Here is a 25,837-nt window from a genome sequence, read left to right as displayed (position 1 = left end):
ACTCTTACTATCCTTGATATAGTCTGCGTTTGTGTCCCCGCCCAAATCTCACGTGAGACTGTAACCCTCAGTGCGGGAGCTGGGGCCTGCTGGGAGCTGACTGGACCCACAGAGTGGATTTCTCATGAACGGTTTAGCACCATCCCCTTCCTGGTGCTGTCCTCGACATTGTGAGTGAATTCTCATGAGATCTGGTTTAAAAGTGTGCGGCACCCTCCCTCGCTCCCTTGCTCCCGTTCTGGTCCCGTGACATGCCTCCTCCCGCTTCGCCTTCAGTCATGAATAAAAGTTTCCTGAGGCACCCCAGCAGCCAAGCAGATGCCAGCATCACACTTCCGGTACAGCCTACAGAACTGTGAGCCCGTTAAACTGCCTTTTTTTTTTTTTTTTTTTTTTTTTTTTTAGATCGAGTCTCCCTCTATTGCCCAGGCTGGAGTACAATGGCACGATCTCAACTCACTGCAACCTCCACCTCCCGGGTTCAAGTGATTCTCCTGCCTCAGCCTCCCGAGTAGCTGGGATTACAAGCGCCCGCCACCATGCCTGACTAATTTTTATATTTTTAGTAGAAACAGGGTTTCACCATATTGGCCAGGCTGGTCTCGAACTCTTGACCTCATGATCCGCCCACCTCAGCCTTCCAAATTGCTGGAATTACAGGTGTGAGCCACCACACCTGGCCAAACCTCCTTTCTTTATAAATTATCCAGTCTCAGGTATTACTTTAGAGCAATGCGAGACAGGACTAATACATCCCTATTCTACAAAAGAGGAAACTGAGATGCACCGAGGTTATATAGCTAAAAAGTGGGTAAACTTTGGCCAGGTGCACTGGCTTATGCCTGTAATCCCAGCACTTCCGGGAGGCCAAGGCAAGTAGATCACCTGAGGTCGGAGTTCGAGACCAGCCTGGTCAACATGGTTAAACGCCATCTGTACTGAAAATACAAAAATTAGCTGGGCGTGGTGGCGCGTGCTTGTAATCTCAGCTACTTGGCAGGCTGAGGCAGGAGAATTGCTTGAATCCAGGAAGCGGAGGTTGCAGTGAGCCGAGATCATGCCATTGTACTCCAGCCTGGGCAACAGAGCAAGACTCCATCTCAAAATAAAAATGAATTTAAAAAAGCAGGGGTGTTGGGCCGGGCGTGGTGGCTCAAGCCTGTAATCCCAGCACTTTGGGAGGCCGAGACGGGTGGATCACGAGGTCAGGAGATCGAGACCATCCTGGCTAACATGGTGAAACCCCGTCTCTACTAAAAAAATAGAAAAAAACCAGCCGGGCGAGGTGGCGGGCGCCTGTAGTCCCAGCTACTCAGGAGGCTGAGGCAGGAGAATGGCGTGAACCCAGGAGGCGGAGCTTGCAGTGAGCTGAGATCCTGCCACTGCACTCCAGCCTGGGCGACAGAGCAAGGCTCCGTCTCAAAAAAAAAAAAAAAAAAAAAAGGCAGGGGTGGGGGCCAGGCACAGTGGCTCACGCCTGTAATCCCAGCACTTTGGGAGGCTGAGGCGGGAGGATCACCTGAGGTCTGGAGTTCGAGACCAGCCTGGCCAACATGGTGAAACCCCGTCTCTACTAAAAATACCAAAAATGGCTGGGCACGGTGGCTCACACTTATAATTCCAGCACTTTGGGAGCCCAAGGTGGGTGGATCACCTGAGGTCAGGAGTTCGAGACCAGCCTGACCAACATGGAGAAACCCCACCTCTACTAAAAATATAAAATTAGCCAGGCATAGTGGCGCATGCCTGTAATCCCAGCTGCTCGGGAGGCTGAGGCAGGAGAATCGCTTGAACCCGGGAGGCAGAGGTTGCAGTGAGCCGAGATTGTGCCACTGCCCTCCAGCCTGGGCAAGAAGAGGGATCTCTGTCTCAAAAAAAAAGAACTGGGGAAGCTTTAACCCCAGGCAGACTGGCTGCAGAAACTGTATTCTTAGCTACAACTCTCTATTGCTTCAAGTTCTTAAGAAGAACCTCAGCGGGACCCAGGACCAGGTCAAAGGAGCTGTTTTAATCGCTCCTGTGGCAGGGGGGATCACTTGGCCAATCCAAAGGAAAGAAAGATGGGCTGGAAAATCAATGGAGAGGGCAAGAAGGTTCCCAGAAAGAGAATTCTGGGAACCCAGCCAGCTGTTCCTCCCACAAAGAGAGAAGGAGCACAGCTCAGCTGGCCTAGACGCCTAGGCCAAAGCCAGTGGCTTGTGCTCTATTAGCAAACTTGAGGAAGTGTGGCTCTACTTTGGGGCCTCCAGCTTGGAAGGCCAGGGACCCGAGGATACATAGGAAGAGGCAAGGGACTCTGATGAGCCAGCTACTCTGGGTTCCCTAGAGAGTAGCCCTGACTGTGTGTTTCTCAAGGGCAACAACTGAACCTAGATCATCATTGCTATCATTGTCATCATCGCCATCGTCACAGACCATCACTGTCATCATCGCCATCGTCACAGACCATCACTGTCATCATCGCCATCGTCACAGACCGTTGTCATCATCGCTATCGTCACAGACCATCATTGTCATCATCGCCATCGTCACAGACCATCGTCATCATCGCTATCGTCACAGACCATCATTGTCATCATCGCCATAGTCACAATCCATCACTGAGCACCTACTTGTCTGACGCTCCACTAGCGACTTTGTGATGACCTCATTACTGCTCACACCCACTCCTCCTGGTGGCCACCATCCCTATTATACAAGTGAAGAGACTGGAGGTCAGGGAGATGAAGTGACCTGTTCAAATGATTCGTGCAAAGCAGTGTGTAGAGGTGGGGACGACAGCACAGGCTTCAGAGCCACATAGACAAACCTGAGCCCACATGCTGGCTCTGCCACTCACCAGCTGTGGGACCTTCAGCAAATAACTCAACCTCTTGTGACGATTTCAATCAGAGACGCCAGAAGTAATTTATCTCAAATGATAACTTCAAATGACTGCCAGTGGCTGCCTACAGTGCTTTGTTGAACAGGATTCTGAGACGACGTCTAAGCTCTTGGGAAAGATGACCGTGATCAATTACCAATATCTGCCATGGAGCCGAACGATGGACTGATGGCGCGGACGTCACGTATTTTCCACCCCTGGTGCAGAGAAACACCATGGTGGGAGAGACACTAAACAAACACACGTGTGCACTTCCTGGCAGAGATTTGACTAAGGCACCAAAGCAATCAAACAAGGAAAGGAAAGTCTTTTCAACACACAGTACCGGAACAACAGAATATCCACACGGCAATAAATGAACCTAGACCCCAACATACTGTCATACATAATTAAATTAAAACAAGTTTATCTTAGACCTAGAGCTAAAATAATAAAGCTTCTAGCCGGGCGCTGTGGCTCATGCCTATAATCCCAGGACTGCAGGAGGCCGAGGCGGGCGGATCACGAGGTCAGGAGATCGAGACCAGCCTGGCCAACATGGTGAAACCCCGTCTCTACTAAAAATACAAAAAAAATTAGCCAGGTGTGGTGGCGGGCACCTGTAGTCCCAGCTACTCGGGAAGTTGAGGCAGGAGAATCACTTGAACCCAGGAAGCACAGGTTGCAGTGAGCCGAGATGGCGCCACTGCACTCCAGCCTCGTGACAGAGCAAGACTCCGTCCCAAAAAAATAAATAAATAAAAATAAAGCTCGAATACATGGAAGGAAATCTTTGTGAGCTGGGGTAAGCAAAGATTTCTTAGGACACGCAAAGCTACAGACATAAAAGGAAAAGAGTCCATAATTAGACATCATCAAAATTAAAACTTCTGCTCATTAAAGACACTGTTAAGAAAAGAAATGGGCCAGGCGCGTTGGCTCACGTCCGTAATCCCAGTACTTTGGAAAGCCGAGGTGGGCGGATCGCTGGAGCTCAGGAGTTCAAGACCAGCCTGGGTAACAGGGTGAAACCCTCTCTCTCTCCACAAAAAAATTCAAAACTTAGTCGGACATGGCAGCACAAGCCTGTAGTCCCAGCTACTTGGGGGGCTGAGGTGGGAGGATGGCTTGAGCCCAGGAGGTTGGGGCTGCAATGAGCCATGTTCGTACCACTGCACTCTAGCCTGGGTAACGAAGTGAGACCCTATATCCAAAAACTAAAAACAAGAAAAAAAAGAAATGGGTCAGGAATGGTGGCTTAAGCCTGTAATCCCAACAAATTGGGAGTCCAGGCAGGAGGATCACTTGAGGTCACGAGCTTGAGACCAGCCTGGGCGACAGAGTGAGACCCCATCTCTATTTTTAAAAAGAAGAAAGCTGGGTGCAGTGGCTCACACCTATAATCCCAGCACTTTGGGAGGCTGAGGTGGGCGGATCACGAGGTCAGGAGTTCAAGACCAGCCTGGCCAACAAGGTGAAACCCCATCTTTACTAAAAATTTAAAAATTAGCCAGGTGTGGTGGCGGGCACCTGTAATCCCAGCTACTTGGGGGGCTGAGGCAGGAGAATCATTTGAACCCGGGAGGTGAAGGTTGTAGGGAGCCGAGATCGCACCACTGCACTCTAGCCTGGGCAACAGAGCTAGGCTCCATCTCAAAAAAAAAAAAAAAGAAGAAGAAGAAAAGAAATGAACTCAACTAGAATATGTAAAGAACACCTACAAGAAGACTACTGAATTTTAAAGGGGGGAGGAAGGGCAAAAAGAACTATAAGAATAGTCAATAAATAGTCAATATGAAAAATATTCAACATCATTATTCACGAGAAAATGTGGATTAAAACCACAATGAGACACCGTTCAAGTGGCTAAAACTGTGAAAACCAACAATGGCAAATGTTGGTGAGGATGTGGAGCAGCCAGACCGCCAATGACATTGCTGGTGAGGATACAACATGGCCTGACCATCTGGCAAATAGTATAGCTGTTTCATATAAACAGCCACCAGCCAGGCACGGTGGCTCTCACCTGTAATCCCAGCACTTTGGGAGGCTGAGGAAGGCGGATCACTTGAGGTTGGGAGTTCAAGACCATCCTGGCCAACACGGTAAAACCCCGTCTCTATTAAAAATACAAAAAACTTAGCCGGGAGTGGTGGCGGGCACCTATAATCCCAGCTACTGGGGAGGCCGAGGCAGGAGAACCGCTTGAACCCAGGAGACAGAGGTTGCAGTGAGCAGAGATCACATCACTGCGCTCTGGCCTGGGCAACAGAGCAAGACCTCATTTCAAAAAAAAAAAAAATTAAGTTCTAGAACAGACAAAACTCATTTTTGAAAAAAATCAGAACACTGTTTGGTCCTCAAGGGGTCAGTTATGACTGACTGGGTCAGGACATGGGAGCTTTCAGAGGTGGCAGAAATGTCCTGTTTCTTGATCAAGGTATGGGCCCCGTGGGTGTATCATTAGCCAAAGTATACAATACAGTTAAGACTTACGCATTTCCACGTCTGCAAATTTTTAAAATTCCAGAGACACCTACAGTAATCTTCCAGAAGCGTAAGTGAGTTGGCCTTAAAACATGAACAGAATCAGGGAAAACAGGCACATGTTCAGGTGTGCACAGGTGAGGAGGGAGACGCGTGCAGGTACATAGGTGCACAGACAGACATCTTCATGTTCTTTTTTCTTTTTCTCTTTTTTTTTTTTTTTTGAGACAGTCTCGCTCTGTCGCCCAGGCTGGAGTGCAGTGGCCGGATCTCTGCTCACTGCAAGCTCCGCCTCCCGGGTTCACGCCATTCTCCTGCCTCAGCCTCCAAAGTAGCTGGGACTGCAGGCGCCGCCACCACGCCTGGCTAGTTTTTTTGTATTTTTAGTAGAGACGGGTTTTCACCGTGTTAGCCAGGATGGTCTCGATCTCCTGACCTCGTGATCCACCTGCCTCGGCTTCCCAAAGTGCTGGGATTACAGGCATGAGCCACTGTGCCCGGCCTCTTTTTCTTTTTTTTGAAACAGGGTTTTGCTCTGTCACCCAGGCTAGAGTGCAATGGCGCAATCCTAACTCACTGCAAGCTCCATCTCCTGGGCTCGATCCATCTTCCCACCTTGGCCTCCAGAGTAACTGGGGCTACAGGCATGAACCACCAGGCCCAGCTAATTTTTTAATTTTTTGTAGAAATGGAGTCTCACCCAGGTGTTGCCCAGGCTGGTCTCAAACTCCTGGCCTCAAGTGATCCTCCTGCCTCAGCCTTCCAAAATGCTGGGATTTCAGGCATGTGCCACCACGCCCAGCCAACATCTCCATGTTCTTAAAGCCTCCTAGTTAGCATCCTCACCCTCAGTAGCCAAATAAGCCCGTCCTCATGCCTGCCTTAAATCAGACATGAACTTCCCTTGGCTCTGGATGGACTCAAGGGAACAATGGGCAGTGGCTCCTGAGGAGATGGCCTTGTGTCCCAACCATGTCCGGAGCGGCAACAGAAACGCAGTCGATGTAGAGACCAGAGGTGACTCTCCCAGGACCCACAGAGTTTCAGCAAGGGCCTCCCTCCAGCAGGAGGAATGTGGAAATAAGTATCTGTCTTCTCCTGTCCCTGTACAGGGCTTTCTTTTTTTTTTTTTTTTTTTTTTTTTTTTTGAGATGGAGTGTTGCTCTCTTACCCAGGGTGAGGTGCAGTGGCGTGATCTTGGCTCACTTGCAAGCTCCTCCTCCCAGATTCATGCCATTCTCCTGCCCCAGCCTCCCGAGTAGCTAGGATTACAGGCACTCGCCACCACGTCTGACTAATCTTTTGTGTTTTTAGTAGAGATGGGGTTTTGCCATGTTGGTCAGGTTGGTCTCAAATTCCTGACCTCAGGTGACCCACCTGCCTTGGCCTCCCAAAGTGCTGGGATTACAGGCGTGAGCCACAGCACCTGGCCTCCAAGTTTCTTCAAGAGGGAAAAACCAAACCTTCTGGCCAGGCGCGGTGGCTCACGCCTGTAATCCCAGCACTTTGAGAGGTTGAGGCGGGTGGATCACCTGAGGTCAGGAGTTCGAGACCAGCCTGGCCAACATGGCAAAACCTCGTCTCTACTAAAAATACAAAAATTAGCCGGGCGTGGGGACTCACGCCTATAATCCCAGCTACTCGGGAGCATCGCACTCCAGCCTGGGGGACAAGAGCGAGACTTTGTCTCAAAAAACACACAAACAAAAAACCAAACCTCCTTGCTGATGTCCTTCAGCCCTTCCTGCCCCGGCCCAAAAAGGCTCCCGTCAACCCTCCCACAAATGCCTCCTCCTTCATCCATCCAAAGTTGGTGGATGTAGGGAGGGCTGACACTGTCACTCAACCCTGACTGGGGGATAGTCTCCTCGCACAGCCTAACAGAAGACAGGAGACAGGAACCGGGAACAAACAAGAGAGATGAAATCAGGCTGGGGGCCGTGCTACAAGCTGGAACAGAAGCCCCCCACGCCACCCCCCAACCCCAGGAAGAGAGGGTGGCTGGTGGGCAATCCATGAGCTGGAAAGGGAGGCCCAGCCCAGCTCTGCCCAGAGGGACAGCGAGGGGCAAGGAGGAGGCTCCTCTGATCTCCATTCTCTTCCCTGGCATAGGAAGCTTGCACACCCGCCTTACCTAGCATGGAGGCGATGGGGGCATTCGCTGGCCGTGGAGAGTCACACGCCAAGGACCAAGGGAGGAACGAGACTTTCTGCTGGCCCCTGCAGTGGGAACTTCAAGCCTCCACGATCCTCTTCCGGAAAGCAGAAGGTCTGAGAGCGGCTGGCCTCAGACTTGCACAAAGAAGGGTGTGGAAGGCTGAGCAAGGGCCACCTCCCAGCTGACCGAGCCAGCTCAGGGCCTGGTGCGGCTCCAGGGACAAGGTCAGGTCAAGTCCCAGCAGAGTGGACTTCAATGAAATGCCCTGTGTCCTTCCCGTGAGCGCCGAGAGAATCAGGAGAATCAACCCTTTTACTTCACAGGGCCTGGGACAGTTTTACTGTCTATGATCCCAGGGGGTCACCCCGACCCCCATGCTTGCCATTAGGTCCCCTTCTGGCTGCCCCACCCCACCCCACCCCACCCTATCCCACCTCCCCACATAGCGTTTCCCCTCCTCTCCTCCCCACTGAGAAGCCACATTTCACATCTGAGCCTTGTCACCTGCAGAGCCACCTGGTTTCTCCCACTCAGTTAGGGCCCCTGTAGACGGCAGGCCTCTGAGGATAGAGGACTGCAGCTCTGATGTGACCCCAAAGGACTCAGCACACTTCTGGGCACACAAATGGCCCTCCCTAAATGCCTGCTGACCCACTGAGCACGAAAACCAGCTTCCTAAGAAAAAAATGTGGGCCTGGAAACCACCCACGGCATTCCCACAGACTCTGCCCCAAGCCCCTCTCCCAGCCCATCCGGCACCAGCCAGTTTGAGCTCTGGCTGGGAACTGGGATCTCATTCAGCCCATCTGGTCAGCATCTCTTTGGTTGCTTTTTATCAGCTTCACATTAGCAAAAAAAAAAAAAAAAAAAAAAATCCCGTTGAAAAACAAACAGCAAAGAGGTGGGGGAGGGTGCGTGCAGGATGGGTAGCAGCAGGCACGCCAGTGAGGGTGGGGGTCTAGGGTGAGTGCGGGGGAGACGCTCAGGCTGGAAGCCAGCTACTGCTCCAGCCAGCCCTTCCCAGTGGGAGAGCCACGAGAGGCCGTCCCTGGGCCCACAAGCGTGAGATGAGCCGGGCACTTGACCAAAACTAGTTTGGAACTTAGAATTTAACTTATCCTGGGCCAAGTGCGGTGGCTCACGCCTGTCATCTCAGCACTTTGGGAGGCCGAGGTTGGCGGATCACTTGAGGTCAGGAGTTCAAGACCAGCCTGGCCAACATGGCAAAACCCTGTCTCTACTAAAAGTGCAAAAATTAGCGGGGCGTGGTGGTGCACGCCTGTAATCCCAGCTACTCGGGAGGCTGAGGCAGGAGAACTGCTTGAGCCCGGGAGGCGGAGGTTGCAGTGAGTCGAAATCGCGTCACTGCACTCCATTCAGCCTGGGCGACAGAGACTTCATCTCAAAAAAAAAAATAGGCCAGCGCGGTGGCTCACACCTGTAATTCCAGCACTTTGGGAGGCCGAGGCAGGCGGATCACGAGGTCAGGAGATCGAGACCATCCTGGCTAACCCGGTGAAACCCCGTCTCTACTAAAAACACAAAAAATTAGCTGGGCGAGGTGGCGGCACCTGTGGTCCCAGCTACTCGGGAGGCTGAGGCAGGAGAATGGCGTGAACCCGGGAGGCGGAGCTTGCAGTGAGCTGAGATCCGGCCACTACACTCTAGCCTGGGCAATAGAGCGGGACTCTGACTCAGAAATAATAATAATAAAAATAAAACTAAAAATAAAGAATGTAACTTATTCTATTGACTAGAGGAGGAACACAGCTGTCTTTGGTGCTGCCTTGGGAGAGTCATTTCCTACCTCGGGGCTTCCCGTTTACCTATGAAGGAATCGGACTGTCCATTCCCAAACTTCTGTGACTCCCGAGCTAATCAACCAAAGGGGTACCCCTGCCACACCCTCCCTGAGCCTGCACCGCCAAGAGAACCAGGTGAAGCCTTCTCCCACTGCCCGAGGTTCAAAGAACAGAGAACTGATTCACGAACCCTCAGGGCCAGGGACCCTCAGAGAGAGGCCACCCTCCACCCAGGGCGTCTCTGGCCTCAGTGTGCTACAATAACCTGGGAGGTGTCAATCAAGCAGAGGCCTGGCCTCACCTCACCCTGCCCCTAGAACACGGATGTGGCAGGTGGAGCCCAGGTCTGCTGGGAGATAAGATCCAGCCAGAACCAGAGGAGTGGAGGGTCAGGAGCAGAACAAGCTCCCCTGACCGAGATGTCCCTTACAGTCAGCAACCATAAACAAGTCCCAGGTCCCCACCCTAAGCCAGGGCCTGGGGGCCCCGAAGCATAGGACACAGTCGCTGTGCTCAGGGAACTCAAGTTAGGGAAAGAATCGGACAGCCTGCAAGCAGAAGTCGCAATATTATTTCATCAATGCCATCACTTTTGTGATGGGACACTCCTGTGGTGAGCTGGTTGGTGGAAGGTGAGGATTGTGGTTTTAAATCCCTTACGGGCGGTTAGCTTTCGCACAAAGGGAAAAAGCATCCTCACCATAGACAGACTCCTAACTGCGGCCACAGGCTGTCTGAGCCACAGAACGAACCCAAATGACAGTCACAAAGAGACCCCTCAGGCCAGGCACACGACACACACTGACCCCCAATCCCAACCACAGAAGGAACCCCACCCAGTGTGAGTTCCCAGGACAATCCCTTGCCTCTTCCTCTGTTCCCAGCTCTGACCTTGCTTGGGGTCTGGGCAGTAAAGTCACAGGCTGGGAAATTCCTGAGCTGAGCTCAGAGAGGAGAAGGACAGAACACAGGGGAGGAGGAGGGAGGGACATCTCCTGACTGCAGCTGCTGAGTTTTCCCTGAGGCTGCTCTGCTCCGGGCCTGCCTGAGGCCCCTCCCGACAGCCTGTCATGGGAGAGCCCAGCAGGAGCAGGCACCCGGTGGATGCCCGTAAATCATTTTTAGAAAGAATGTGTTAAAAATAATCCCTGCTGTGGTCCAGATTCCTGAGCACCCCTGCCTCGCTCCCTCCGTTCCACATTTCCTCGCACTCCAGGCTCCCCACCTCACAAGTACCGTCTACACCCTCTGACTCTCACCATCTCCATCCATTCCTCAACACACGGCCGTCTGCTGTTCACCCAACCCCTCCCAGCGCTGGTCTGAGTTACATCCCCAGCAACTGCCAGGCCACGGGGCCCAGTGGCCACGGCGCACTCTGCACCACACTTGGCCTCTCAGCAGCAGCTGACACCGCTGCCAGTCCCCCCGCCATGAAATGCTCCTCCCTCCACGTCTTGGCCCAGCCTCCTCTGCAGAGACCCCAGCACCAGCCTCTACCTGGGGGGTTCCCTCGAGGTGCTGCCCCAGGAACCTCTCTTCTCGCGCCATCCTCTCCCTGGAGAGCTCCCTCATCCCAAAGCTTCCACTCCCTTCTCTAGGAGAAGGGCTCCCAGAATTTTACCTCCAGCCCAGAATGTTCTTCTGAGCTTCAGGCATATCCAACTGAGAGGTGACCCCTCGACAAGGGGCGGTGGCTCGCACCTGTAATCCCAGCACTTCGGGAGGTCACGGTGGGAGGATGGCTTGAACCCAGGAATCTGAGACCAGCCTGGGCAACACAGCAAGACCTCATCTCTACAGAAAATGTTTAAATTAGCTGGGCTCGGTGGCACGTGCCTATATTCCCAGCTATTCAGGAGGCTAAGATGGGAGGATCCCTTGAGCCCAGGAGCGGGAGGTTGCAGTGACCTAGGAATGAACCACTATCCTCCAGGCTGAGTGACAGAGCACGACCCTGTCCCTAAAAAAATTGTTTTTAATCTAAAAGAAGAAGAATTGAATCCTAACCCTCCCTCCTGCAACAACGTTTATCTCAGAGAATGGTTGTCCCACGTCTCTAGTGTTTACAAACCTGGGAGCCATTCTCGCCGCCTCCTTCTCCCCAAATCTCCTATCTCATCAATTTACCACCTGCAAAATCTGAGCTCCAACCACTTCCCAACCACCCCCCAGCCCCTCCAAGCCAGCCTTCCGTCCTCTCCCCTAGATCCTGCAACGGCCTCGGCTCATCCCCTCTCCACTCTGTTCCCTGCCACGCATTCGCCATATGATGCTGGGTGATTTTCCAAAAGTCTCATCTCAATCCTCTGGGTAATATCATCAATGACTCCAGTGCTCTTAACTAGGAATAAACTCTAAAATCTTCAGCAAAATGTCCAAGCATCTGCTTGATCTGGTCCCTGCCTACATGCCCAGCCTCTCCAACGCTAACTCTGGCTTCACCAGCCAGTCTGATCTGCTTCCAGTTCCTCTTGGTGCCGCCTTCTCTCTCTTGGTGCCGCCTTCTCTCTCTCTCGAATGCCTGAGGGCATGTGCAGAGGTCCACAGCAGTGCTTCTCAAGCTGCTGTGTGTATACAAATCACTGTGAAATGACGGTAAAACGCTGACTCTGGGCCAGGCGTGGTGGCTCACGCCTGTAATCCCAGCACTTTGGAAGGCCGAGGGAGGCGGATCACAAGGTCAAGAGATCGAGACCATCCTGGCCAACAGGGTGAAACCCCGTCTCTACTAAAAATACAAAAATTAGCCAGGTGTGGTGGTGTGTGCCTGTAGTCCCAGCTACTCGGGAGGCTGAGGCAGGAGAATCGCTTGAACCCAGGAGCCAGAGGTTGCAGTGAGCCGAGATCACGCCACTGCACTCTGGCCCAGTGACAGAGCAAGTCTCCATCTCAAAAAATAAAAATAAAAAAATAAAAAGCTGACTCTGATTCGGTGGTCTGGGGTGGAACCTGAGATTCTGCATTTCCAAGGGGCTCGTAAATAATGCAGGTGTTGCTGGTCCCTTGGCCTCACTTTGAATAGCAAGAATCTAGGACACTCTCCTCCACTCGGACTCCACCTTAGCCTAACTAGCACGTATCCAATTTTCAGGGCTCAGCCTAAACATCATTTCCTCACAAAAAGCCCTACCTGAGCCTCTCCGAGACTAGGTTACAGTCCCCCCACCTCCTAACCTTACGTTCCCCCTGAGCTATGCTGTGCTTCTCCTTCAGAATATTCACCATGTTTAACTGTCCAGCCCTCATTCCTGACATTATTTTTCCATTTTTGGCTCCCTAGCTAGACTACAAGGTCTAGGAGAGCAGGGACCACAACGTCTGGTTTACTACAAGGTCCCCAGAACCCAGCACTGGGCCTGGCTGAGCATGAGCACCTGTGGCAGAAAGCTGTGGGTCTTGCCTGCCCCACATCCCTTTCCCCTTCTTCTTTTGACAACACTGCCATTTTCCTCTAGGACCCACCCCTGCCATTCTCAGTTCTTATGGTTTAGGCGGGTGGTCATGAGACCCAGGTCTGGCCAATCAGAGCCTTTCATCTCTCTGGTCACAGTGATTGGTTCAGGGACAAACACGTGACCTAAGCCAGCCAATGAGCTTCTTCCCTGGGACTTTGTTAGAACTACTGGGGGAAAAAAAAGTACTTTTCATTGCACTGGACTTACTTCGCAGGTAGGCGCTGCTGTCACCATCTGGCCGCCACAAAGGCAGCCTGACAGAGAATGAAACCAACACAGAAGAGAGAAGGAATGAGAATGATCTCGTGGATGCAGTCATGCCTGCCATCTATGCTTGCAATTGCAAAGGCAAAAAATTCCCTTTTATGCCTAAGCCAGAGTGAGTTATGTTTCTGTCACTTACAACCAAGAGTCCTAACTAATACAAAATTCAAATAAATACTGGGTATTAAATGAATTAAATTAGTGCATGAGTAAGTGAAGTCGGCCAAGAGAATTCAGGGACTCCCCCTACGAGACTGTCAGAGTTCTCCCTGCAAACTCTTGCCATCCTTGAGGACAGAGACAAGCATCCCACAGCCACCTTTGTAGACCAAGGGGACACTTGGTATGGTAACAGGCTTCTTAGCATTACCCTGTGCAAAGGGCCAGGCTGGCACCTGGCTCAGATACCAACACTGAGCTGGGTGCTGGGGCAGGCACTAGGCTGGTGAAGGTGGTCTAGCTTCCACTGCCCCCTGGGTACTGTATCCTGTCCTGCCCCCCACCCACCGCTGACCACTTAACCCCCCCAGGGCAGGCTCTGGCTGCCCCTCAACACGTAGGCTGCTCGAGGCATACCGCGTGGCTCTGTGTGTGATGGGCATCAGATGCAGAACAACAACAGGAAGATGGATGGGTTTTATCTGCTTCCTATGGGTTGTCATCTTGCAAGAGATTAGGTTTAGGGAAGAGGAGGGGTGATGCAGAGCAGTGAGGAGGGGATGCCTGATGATCCCCTGTGAGCCACTCAGAGCACAGCCCCCGGATAGAGAGAGGAGCTGGCCTAGATGTCCCCTCAGATGACTCAAGGGGCAGGTGACTTCTTCAGCGCTAGTCCTCACTCACCCCACAGAGTGCGAGGGAGGGAGGGAGGCAGGGAGGGAGAGCATGCCTGACAGCCTATACAGAAACACTGGCTGAGCCAAAAGTCTTCTCTGAGGACCAGCTCAGGCCTGTGTGGCCATCCCACCAAGGCGTCAAACTGAAAAGAGATGGGGGAAGGTCATGGTGGCTGGAGGGCACTGCACCCTCGGCTCCCATCCAGGAGTGAGAAGGTCCTGGGCCTGGCGGCCTGGACTGTGGTCTCCCCAGGAAAACGGCTCACGAAGGAAGTGCTGATAGGAAAATAACTGCCGCCCCAACCCGAACCTCCAGCCAACCCTTCCACGGGTTCTGGCGTGAACAGGCCCAGCTCAGAAGGGCCAGCCAGAGGCCGGCAGACCAGCATGCAGGCACCCTTCAAGTCCCAGGAGGGTGCCGACCACAGCCCAGCCCCGGGCAGTCCTTCGGGGCAGCTGCCTTCTGTCCCCCGACTTCCTCCTGGCTGGGCCCCTTGTTCCCAAACTCCACTACCAACTACCAAAAGTCCCGCCAACCCCATTTCAACCCCAGTCAATGTCCTCACCGCCCCCTGACACAGACACCCTGAGTCTCCTGTCACACTTCCCCCTCACTGGTGCTTCACTGGAGCTTAACTGGACGTCGCCTCCTCCGAGGGGTCGGGACACTCCACAGCCCCACTGCGACGGACGCTGCTGGGCCTGGAGCCGAAGCCACAGCAAGGCCTCACGACTTCCCCACACGCTCCCCTCCCTGCCTCCCTGAATCAAAGCCTCTTACCTTCATGGTGGGAGGAGCCGTGAGAGGAGGGGAGAGCGGCCGGTCTGGAAGGGTCACATCCGAGCTGTTGGCCAGCTCCTGCTTCCTGTGAAGAGGCCAAAAGAGGTGAGTGAGGACCTGCCTGTGCCTTCCCTTCCCTCCTCCAAGACTGACTAGGCTCTGGGACACAGTTTAACATACAATGCAGGCTGGGCTGGGTGGCTCATGCCTGTAATCCCAGCACTTGGGGAGGCCGAGGCAGGTAGATCACCTGAGGTCAGGAGTTTGAGACCAGCCTGACCAACATGGAGAAACCCCGTGTCTACTAAAAATACAAAAATTACCTGGGCGTGGTGGTGCACGCCTGTAGTCCCAGCTACTTGGGAGGCTGAGGCAGGTGAATCACTTGAACCTAGGAGGCGGAGGGTGCAGTGAGTCGAGATTGCGCCACTGCACTCCAGTCTGGACAACAAGAATGAAACTCCGTTTCCAAAAAAAAAAGCAGAAACCAGAGTTGGGAGCATTTTCTTTTCTATTTTTTTAGATGGAGTCTCGCTGTGTCGCCCAGGCTGGAGTGCAGTGGCCGGATCTCAGCTCACTGCAAGCTCCGCCTCCCGGGTTTACGCCATTCTCCTGCCTCAGCCTCCCGAGTAGCTGGGACTACAAGTGCCCGTCACCACGCCAGGCTAATTTTTCGTATTTTTAGTAGAGATGGGGTTTCACCGTGTTAGCCACGATGGTCTCGATCTCGTGACCTCGTGATCCGCCCGCCTCGGCCTCCCAAAGTGCTGGGATAACAGGCGTGAGCCACCGCGCCCAGCCAGGAGCATTTTCTTTACTCCCAGGCACCAAAATCTAAAGTAGTGCTACTCTAAGTATGGTCCCTAGACCACCAGCGGCACCTGGGAACTTAAAAGATATGCACATTCTCTGGTGCACACCAGACTCTCCAGTGATGAGCCCGGGAACCTACGCTCCAACGAGTTCTCCAGGTGATTCTGCTGCATGGTGAAGTCTGAGAACCACGGGGCTAAAGAGACCCAGGCGTGGGGCTGGGTGGGAGAAGAGGGCGGGAGAAACAGTGATTCATTCTCTCTTGAGCCCCTCTACACACACACACACACACACACACACACACACGCACACACAGGCCCTGGTCAAAAAGCTGTCCTCGGGAGACAGGGCTGCCTGCCGTGCAACTGCAGGTAAAACTTAATTTAGTCCGTGTGGGCTAGGACGGTGGACAGGCAGCTAAACAGAGTTGTGTCACCATGGCAACATGACTGCGACGAGTTTGCCGCGCTCACACACTCCCCACTTTCCATCTGGCCCTCGCTGGTGACCGGGGAGTGCTGTCTGCGGCCCCATCAGCAGGCACGCTGTTTGGCATGGGATCAGCCTTCGGACCACGGCTGCACAACAGGGCCAGCTGGGCAGAGCCTGGGGAATCCCCGGGTGAGGGACTCCAGTGTCCTGAACAAGCCCTGGTTGTACCCAGGAGGGGACGAAGGGGCTGGGAGAACCCTATTAAAAGCCGAAGAGGGCCGGGCTGAGCCGTCAAAGCCCCCAACTTTACAAGTGTTTCCTCCTCTAGAGAGCCCCGCTCTGAAGCAGCCGAGAGTCAGCCCAACCCCCAGGTCCTGCGTAAATGACCAAAGCACCCCCACTGCCACCTCCGGAGAATCCTTCTGCGCCTCTTCTCAGCCCAAGTCCTGCCCGCGAAGCGACAGTTCCAACCCCGCACCTTCATGACGGAAACCCACCCCCTCTACGAGCCCAGCCCTCCGGCTTTCCAGGCCCAGACCCCATCCTGCCTGGCTCCCCGTGGCCCACGGGGCAGGACCAGGCTGAGAACACTTCCACGCTAGGTCCACAGGGCCGTGTGTACCCCTGCCTGCCCCTGCGGTTGACGACCCCTCCCTGTGGTCAACGAGGGAGCCAGATGAAGGGCCTGGGGACTACCTGGCTTGGCGGAGGATCCCTTCCACCCCATTAACCTGAACCTGGCAATCCCTGTCTTCTGCTCCCCATCTCCCTTCCTCTTTCTTTCTTCCTGGACCTTGTTGATATAAGCTTTGACAGCTGGAGAGGAGAGACCCTCCCGCCTGATCCAGGGCTGTCACTGGCTCAAGAAACCATCAGGGCCAAGACAGCACCTAGGTGTGTGCACACACTCACACGCACACAGAGGCAGGAACCAGCTCCCGTTACCTCTCAGCTAGAGCTGCCAGCCTCCCTCCATGTACGGCCTTGGACGTTACCACCGTAGGCTCCAGCCTGGCTGCTCTGCCGGACACTCACCTGCCCGTGCACACAACAGAGCTGGGTCCAGCACAAGCTCACCCCCTCCTCCACCTAGCCCGCTCCCAAACAGCCACAGCTCCTCCTCAATGGGCCTGGTCTTTGAGAGCCATGATGGGGGAAAGGAAGAATGATCAAGCAAGAAGGCATCACCCTTGGGTCCTCTCAAGGTCCATGGTGAGGATGAAGGCTGCTCCCCTGTGAGGCTGGGAGCCTGGCAAGGAAAAGCACGCAGGTAGGGGAAGTAAAGCAAGCCCCCACCAGATGCTATAGGGCTACTCTGGGCTTAGCAGAGGACCTCTGGAGATGGCTCACACGCACCTTGATGGACAGCAGCCCTGGCTCTCCAGGCATACACAGTCCAGAGGAGGACAGACCTGGTTTTAACATCACCGGTCATGGGACGCTGATACACACAGTCATGCTGTCTATTTCTCCCCATCAGGCACAAGATGTCCACACCCATGGCACCAGATTATTGTCCAAGGCCCTGAGTCCCGGTCAAAGGGGTACAGCAACCAACATTCCCTGAGCTGAGCCCCTCTCCCCTGCACCAGCCCTTTCCCCCTGGATGCTGGCTAAGCTCCTGGGGCCACTCTCTAGGAAGCGAGGCGGACTCTCAAGTAGGAATACAAGGCAGCTTCTGACCAGAAGGATTTCCCGAATGATGCCTGGGAACTTGGACGGCGCTAGAGCAGACATGAGCACCGGAGATGGGTGACCAGCCTCATGCAAGCTCCAGTGCTGTGTCCACGACTCCAGAGGGGGTACCAGGGTGGGCAGAAGGCACGACTGTCACCCTCAAAAACATCTGAACTGGGCCCAGAGCAGTGGCTCATGCCTGTAATCCCACCATTTTGGGAGGCTGAGGGGGGGGGGGCAGATCACTTGAGGTCAGGAGTTCGAGACCAGCCTGTTCAACGTGGCAAAACCCCGTCTCTACTAAAAATACAAAAATTAGCCGGGCATGGTGGCACGTGCCTGTCATCCAAGCTACTCGGGAGGCTGAGGCAGGAGAATCGCTTGATCCCAGGAGGCGGAGGTTGCAATGAGCCAAGATTGCACCACTACACTCCAGCCTGGGCAACAGAGCAACCCTCTGTCTCAATAAAATAAAATTAAATTAATTAAATTAAAATTAAAATTTTAAAAATCAGAACTACACACGCGCTCTAGGTCAAAGGTAGGACCCACCCTGCCTTGGTATACAGATGGCTTCGAGTGGTATCTATGGGGGACAAGGGCCACATTGTACCATCCTCACTCCTGGCTCCAGCCCTCCCTCTTGTTTAAGAGCTAACTGCCTGTTATGGGTCACCGTGTGTCCCCCAAAAAAGATATACTGAAGTTCTAACCCCCAGTATCTATGAATAGAACCTTATTGAAAATCGGGTCTTTACACATATAATCACGTCAAGATGAGGTCAATAGGATGGTCCTTAATTCAATAGGACCAGTGTCCTTATAAGCAGGGAAGGCTGGCCAGGCGCTGTGGCTCACACCTGTAATCCCAGCACTTTGGGAGGCCGAGGCGGGTGGATCACTTGAGGTCAGGAGTTCGAGACCAGCCTGGCCAACATGGTGAAACCCCGTCTCTACTAAAAATACAAAAATTAGTCGGGTGTGGTGGCGGGTGCCTGTAGTCCCAGCTACTCAGGAGGCTAAGGCTAGAGAATCGCTTGAACCCAGGTGGTGGAGGCTGCAGTGAGCCGAGATCGCACCACTACACTCCAGCTCGGGTGACAGAGCAAGACTCTGTCTCAAAAAAAAAAAAAAAAAAGAAGGGAAGGCACTAATGTGAAGAAACGCGCAGTGAGAACACCTCATGACAACGAAGGCAGACACAGGAGCAATGCGGCTGCAAACCAACGCATGCCGAGGCTTGCCAACCCTGCCAGAGGCTAGAAGAAGCGAGGAAGGATTCTTCCCTAAGGCCCGCAGAGGGAGCGTGGCCCTGCTGACACCTTGATTTTGGACTTCTGGCTTCCAGAACTGAAATAAAAAATGTGGCTTTAAGCCATCTGAGGTCCTTGGTAATGGCAGCCCTAGGAAATGAATGCAGCACCCAGGCCCCAGGTTCTAGCCTTGACCTAGAGAGCCAAAAACAATGAAGATGAAATCCTGCTCCTGCCTCACCAGCCCTGCTCTGATCAACTCTTCTCAGCCTTGTCCTTTCCCAGGACAACAACATTTCCACGTGAGCCACCCTCCCAAGGCTGGCCAGGCACAGCCCAGCCCAGCCACCAGCTGGCACTGAGATGAGAGAGTGTTAAGTGACACAGTGCTTGATGCAATTCTATCCCTTTTTCTCCCACTCAGGCAAACATATCACACATGAGGAGGTGAAAGGGATGTGATTTTATCAAGGGATAACCTTGAATGTGTTCTCATTAGATGCACAAGGTAAATCCTTAGCCAAGGTGACAACTTCCCTGTGACCCACAGGGACCCATCTCGCCACGTGTCAAGGCACTGAGATTGAAAGCTGCACCCCTCAAGCAACCCGGCCCCACAGTTGCATGCAACTCTAACGACGCGGGGTCCCAGACCCACCCAGGCACTCACAAGGACCCATGAGAGGAGGGGTTGGAGATGGGGACAGCTTGGAAAGCAGAGAAGGGAAAAAGAGGATGGAGAGAAGCCAGAGGAAGAGAAGAGGAAAATTATGTACTCAGTTCAAAGAGAAGGGTGGCAAGGGCAGGCTGGAGAGGCGGGTCAGAGAGCCTCTGCCACCTGCGGGGGTCCTGGAGGTGCTGCCCATTCTCATATGGCACTGAGGTTCCCTGCTCTGAGACACAGGGGCACACGGGGCGGCTCAGGGAGACCAGGACGCATCCTAGACAGCTTTGGCCAAATGCAAATCTCTGGAGGAAATGGTCAAAGGGGCCTGTAGTGGAAACTGAGAAGTCAAAGCCATGATTCACCCAGACGGAGCTGGACAGACCCCTAGGGGAGCCCCTGTGACAGCACCCAGGCCTGCAGGCTCCTCGCCTCCACCCTCAGAGGGTTCTGCCTCACACCATCTTGAGGTCACTGCAATCGTCATGTCTCACACATCACTGTGGAGAGCATCCTACACTCGGAATCAAGGGACTCCTGGGTTCAAGTTTGGCTCTGCCTGCTACCCAGCTGTGAGGCCTTGGTTAAGTTACCTCGTTGTGTCTTGCTTCCTTCATCTGCAAAGATAGGGGTAATAATGTACCAAGGAGTTTAAAATAGCAGCTGTGGCCGGGTGAGGTGGCTCACGCCCGTAATCCCAGCACTTTGGGAGGCTGAGGCGGGTGGATCACCTGAGGTCAGGAGTTCGAGACCAGCCTGTCCAACATGGTGAAACCCCGTCTCTACTAAAAATACAAAAATTAGCCAGGCGTGGTGGCACACACCTGTAATCCCAGCTACTTGAGAGGCTGAGGCAGGAGAATCGCTTGAACCCGGGAGGCGGAGGTTGCAGTAAGCTGAGATCGCGCCACTGCACTCCAGCCTGGGCGACAAGAGCGAAACTCCGTTTCAAAAAAATTAGTTGATTAAAAAAAATAACAGCTGTGAAATAAAACATGAAGTCCTATATAAATGTAGACTATGATGATGATGATTCTTATTATTATAACTCATAAAATGTTGATGTGGTCTCCAAGAGGAGACAGAAGCAAGGGTCCAGAGCTGTTTAAACGCCTTGGAAAACATTCCTGGCATCTCAGATGAGTACCAGTTCTAGCCTGGGGATCAACTCTCAGGATCGTAACCATTGGTTAATAATCAACCACAGGAAAAACACTCAGCTAGCAGCAGATGGCTCTGGGGACAGGAGTAAGGTCCCCTCCACACAGGGTTCTCCCAAAGCCTGAAACTCCCCTTTCCTGCATCCCTCCCCACGCGCGCTCCCAGCCATCCACCCACGCTCAGCTACGCTTTCTCTTGCTTTCCAAATAGCCAAGCTAGAGGAATACAGACAGCTGGGCTGCAAAGAGCTTCTCGGGAAAACCAAACCAAAAGGAACAAGAAACGTGATTCATAATGGCCAAGATGGGGAAGCAATCCGAGTGTCCGTCCGCCAACGAACAGATAAATAAAATTCGGTTGTTCCATACTGTGGAATATTGCTCACCCATAAAAAGAAATGAAGTAGGCCGGGTGCGGTGGCTCACGCCTGTAATCCCAGCACTTTGGGAGGCCAAGGCGGGCGGATCACGAGGTCAGGAGATCGAGACCATCCTGGCTAACACGGTGAAACCCCGTCTCTACTAAAAAAATACAAAAAAAATTAGCCATATGTGGTGGCGGGCGCCTGTAGTCCCAGCTACTCGGGAGGCTGAGGCAGGAGAATGGCATGAACCCGGGAGGCGGAGCTTGCAGTGAGCCGAGATGGCGCCACTGCACTCCAGCCTGGGCGACAGAGTGAGACTCCATCTCAAAAAAATAAATTAATTAATTAAATTTAAAAATAAAAATAAAAACAAACAATGATAGCTTATGACTATAAAGACAATAGAAAGAAAAGGAATGAAGAACTGATACATGCTACAACACGGATGTGCCTAGGAAGCACGGTACTGAGTGACAGAAGCCAGGCACAAAAGGCCACATGCTGTGTGACTCCAGTTCCATGAAATCCACAGAACAGGCAAATCCACAGAACGGTGATGAGTGGTTGCCAGGGGCTGCAGGGAGAGGGGAATGGATGCAATTGCTAATCAATACTCCTGCTAATCAATACTCCAGCACCACTCCGGTTCACTACATGGTCAGGTTATCTCACCTCTCTGTGCCTCAGCTTCCTCATCTGTAAAACGGTGTGACTACTATCTACCTCATGGGGTGTTATCAATAAGGCCCAGAAAGCACTTAGCACAGTGCCTGGTACGCAGCAAAAACACAATAGCTGGTCGCCTTGTGGCCAGGGCTCAAATCAACTGGAAGAATGGGTACGGAAGAGGAGGAGCCAAGGCAGAAAGCTGATCAGAAGGCAGAGGTGGACAGCGGCAGGGACGTCTTCAGATCTGGGCACTCGCTGCCCCACATACTGTGGATGCTAAGCTGGGAGGCAGGGACATGGGAGCCCAGCAGCTGTGTGGGAACCGCCAGGCCCCGGGTGTATGCACATGGCTCAATTCCAAGCCCCAAGGCGACAGACATGGCGATGACAGTACTGATGACCCTCATGCCTGTGCTGGGGCCAATGTGGAAGGGAGAAAGGGCATGAGCCCAGCAGACCTGGCAGAGTGTGGGGGAGGGAAGAGGACATTGGATTCAGGAACAAAAGGCTCCCACAGGCGGAGTGAATGGGTAGCTTGAGAAGGAGCAGGTGTTGCGCACCTGTTTGCACCTGGCATGGCTGACCTTGGGGTCACAGCCCATCCCAGCACACACTCTGACAGGTTTCCAGAGATTCAGGGCACCAACTCTAGACCTTTGGTGATTCAAAGCTCCCCAGATGGCTGGGCAAGGTGGCTCACGCCTGTAATCCCAGCACTTTGGGAGGCCGAGGTAGGAGGATTGCTTGAGCCCATGAGTTCGAGACCAGCCTGGGCAACATGGTGAACCCCCATTTTTATAAAAAATTTAAAAATTAGCCCGGTGTGTGCGTGCCTGTAGTCCCAGCTATTCAGGAGGCTGAGGTGGGAGGATCACTTGAGCCTAGGAGGGCAAGGCTATAGTGAGTCATGATCACGTCACTGCACTCCAGCCCGGGTGACAGAGCGGGACCCTGTCTCAAAAAAAAAAAACAAAGGGCCGGGCGCGGTGGCTCAAGCCTGTAATCCCAGCACTTTGGGAGGCCGAGATGGGCGGATCATGAGGTCAGGAGATCGAGACCATCCTGGCTAACACGGTGAAACCCCGTCTCTACTAAAAACACAAAAAACTAGCCAGACGAAGTGGCGGGCGCCTGTAGTCCCAGCTACTTGGGAGGCTGAGGCAGGAGAATGGCGTAAACCCGGGAGGCGGAGCTTGCAGTGAGCTGAGATCCGGCCACTGCACTCCAGCCCGGGCGACAGAGCAAGACTCCGTCTCAAAAAAAAAAAAAAAACAACAAAGGACTCTGCAGAAAATGCAAAAATGGCAATCCCCACCCCTAATTCAATCCCAGGGTTCACGGAAGCAGAGAGCAGTAGCCGTGGGAGAAAGCACCAGATACCACCGACAGCCTCATCGTGCAAACAAGCACGTGGAGCCTGGAGAGCCGAGGGAGCCGCCCAAACCTCACAGCAAGCCTCTCTTCTCTTCTCCAAGGAAGAGGCCCCATTTCCAACTCACCTCAGGCCACATTTGAGAGAAGTGAGCAGCAAGTCTCCAGGAGGGGCCGGGCACGGTAGCTCACGCCTATAATCCCAGCACTTTGGGAGGCCGAGGCGGGCGGATCACCTGAGGTTAGTAGTTCGAGACCAGCCTGGCCAACATGGTGAAACCCCGACTCTACTAAAAATACAAAATTTAGTCAGAAATCACTTGATCCCGGGAAGCAGAGGCTGCCGTGAGCCAAGATCGCTGCCCATTCCAGCCTGGGCAACAGTGCGAGACTCCATCTCAAAAAAAAAAAAAAAGTCTCTAGGAGGAACATGTCAGGAAGCACAACTAGCTTCTGGACACCCGTTTTTCTGTTTATTTTTGTTTTTGAGACAGGGTTTGCTCTTGTAGCCCAGGTTGGAGTGCCATGGCACAATCTTGGCTCACTGTAGCCTCCGCCTCCTGGGTTCCAGCAATTCTCCTGCCTCAGTCTCACAAGTAGCTGGGATTACAGGCGCCTGCCACCATGCCCAGCTAATTTTTTGTATTTTTAGTAGAGACAGGGTTTCACTATGTTGGCCAGGCTGGTCTTGAACTCCTGACCTCAGGCGATCTACCCGCCTCAGCCTCCCAAAGCGCTGGGATTATAGGCATGAGCCAGCGCACCTGAACTGGACACCCGTTTATAAAGTGTCAGGGCCCTCAAGTGAGGGGACAGAAAGGGGAGAGGGTCAAAGGGGGCTACTGGTCCCCTGCACGGAGCAGACAGAGAGCAGGAAGCCCAGGCTGTGTGGGCGATGTGCCAGCTGGAGCCTCTGCTGCAGGCTACACCCTGCACAGGACCACGTGGCTGCATGTGGGCACAAAGGGAGACCTGGGTCAGACTCTGGCTGCAGCTTCAGAACACACGCCTGCTGCTCTCCAGGTGCAATGGATGAGGACAGCGCTGTCCTGCCCTAGAGGACCTGAAGTCCTAAACTGAACCAGGACTAGGAGAAAGGGTAGGAGCCAGGAGGAACAGGACCCTATGGGCAGACCACCCGCAGAACCTCTACAGCCCCTCCACAGCCCTCTGTTTGGGGGCGTCTGGGCCTCCTTGTGCACAAGTCTCAGAGTGATGGACCCATGTACCCACATAGGCAAATCCTCACACTGGGAAAATAAGCCTTCACCAGACAAGCAGCTTTTAGAACTGACGCATGCTTTATGGTTCACTCCCAAGCCAGCAGAGATTCCGAGTTCCATGTGAGCCTGGGGTCAGAGTCAGAAAACACGAGAGCTGGACCTCGACCCTGAGATCTCTGACTCCCACTCCAGTGCTCCTCCCCACTGCAACGGGAAAGCCAGCTCCACCCAGCCCAAGTACCACAGCGGGGAGCGAGGAGGGGACACTGGCCAACGTCTTCTTCTTGTGTGTTTTAAGTCTGAGTTCTCGGGGACTAAGGGTGGTGTCTCAGCATGGGAGGCGACATCTGTGAGATTCACAAGCATCTGAGAAAATGATCCGGGCAAAATGCAAAAAACCATCCTGCAGGCACGGCACAGCCACGTGAGAGACCCAGGTGCCAAACATGAATTGTGGGGTCATGGGGGTAAAACGAGAGATGCAGAATCAAGTGCCATGAGGTCACAGGGAGGAGAGGGCTGGCTGTCCTTGGGAGACCAGCTACGGGATCGCACAGGAGGCAATGGCTAGGCCCAGGGAAGAGTCCAGCAGTGACCTACGGGAGAAACGGGGAAGGGAAGGGCACACAGGCAGAACACACAGGAAGGTGACCAGCACAACAGAGAGATCACCAGTGTCGCTGATGCCAGGAGACACGTCACACCATTTGAGGGCACAGCAGGCTGGCAAAAGGGGAGGGCAGGCCAGCACAGTGGCTCACAGGTGTAATCCCAGCACTTTGGGAGGCCAAGGCAGGTGGATCACTAGAGGTCAGCAGTTTGAGACCAGCCTGGCCAACATGGCGAAACCCCGTATCTACTAAAAATACAAAAAATTAGCCAGACATGGTGGCGGGGGCCCGTATAATCCCAGCTACTCAGGAGGCTGAGGCAGGAGAATCGCTTGAACCCGGGAGGCAGAGGTTGCGGTGAGCCAAGATCGTGCCACTGCACTCCAGTCTGACAACAGAGCGAGACTACATCTAAAAAAAAAAAAAAAAAGTGGCAGGGGAGGCCTAATGCCAGCAAACAGGCCTCAAGGGTTAGGGCACTGCATGAAGTGATCCACGTACACTATCTCATTGAATACCACAGTCCACTGAAGGAAATAGTATTAACCCCTTTTACAGACAGGGAAAATGAGGCTCAGAGGTTAACCGGGCCAAGGTCATGTTGCTGGAAAGGAGCGGAGCGAGGCTTGGACACACGCCTGGCTCCAGGGTCTGTGGCCTTAATCACGTGCTACACTCCCTCTGAGGAGGAGAAGGGGCCCGCTGGAGAGGAGCTCCCATGGCCCACGGCTTCCCAGAGCAGACGCGTGCATCCCTGATGGCCTCCGAGGGCACCTGGCATGGTCTTCACTATGACAGTCACTTACGGAGCTTTGACAGAGATGCTCTTTGTGGCAGGCCACCCTGATTTTCCTTTTATGGTAGTGACATAAAGGTGCCTTCTGAAACAAGTCCATTGAATTTTTAACAGCTGAGCCAGTTGAAGGAAAACGTTATGGGCCTGAGACAGG

General features: G+C 53.4%; 1 protein-coding gene across 9 annotated transcripts in view; it reads right to left on the bottom strand.

The window, feature by feature from the left end:
• RAP1GAP2 (RAP1 GTPase activating protein 2) overlaps positions 1 to 25,837 on the bottom strand; it is a 277,468-nt gene that overhangs the window by 118,971 nt on the left and 132,660 nt on the right. For all 9 annotated transcript variants that reach the window (XR_012088722.1, XM_073004583.1, XM_073004585.1 and 6 more), the window contains one exon: positions 14,650 to 14,734. Coding sequence is in view for 8 of the 9 variants with exons in the window: in XM_073004583.1 (XP_072860684.1) it covers positions 14,650 to 14,734 (85 nt within the window). In the remaining variant the exon portion in view is untranslated. The remainder of the gene's footprint in view (positions 1 to 14,649; positions 14,735 to 25,837) is intronic.

The sequence above is a fragment of the Chlorocebus sabaeus genome, chromosome 16 (assembly GCF_047675955.1).
Source record: "Chlorocebus sabaeus isolate Y175 chromosome 16, mChlSab1.0.hap1, whole genome shotgun sequence".
Taxonomy (NCBI): domain Eukaryota; kingdom Metazoa; phylum Chordata; class Mammalia; order Primates; family Cercopithecidae; genus Chlorocebus; species Chlorocebus sabaeus.
This window is presented reverse-complemented; position numbering and strand designations above follow the sequence as displayed.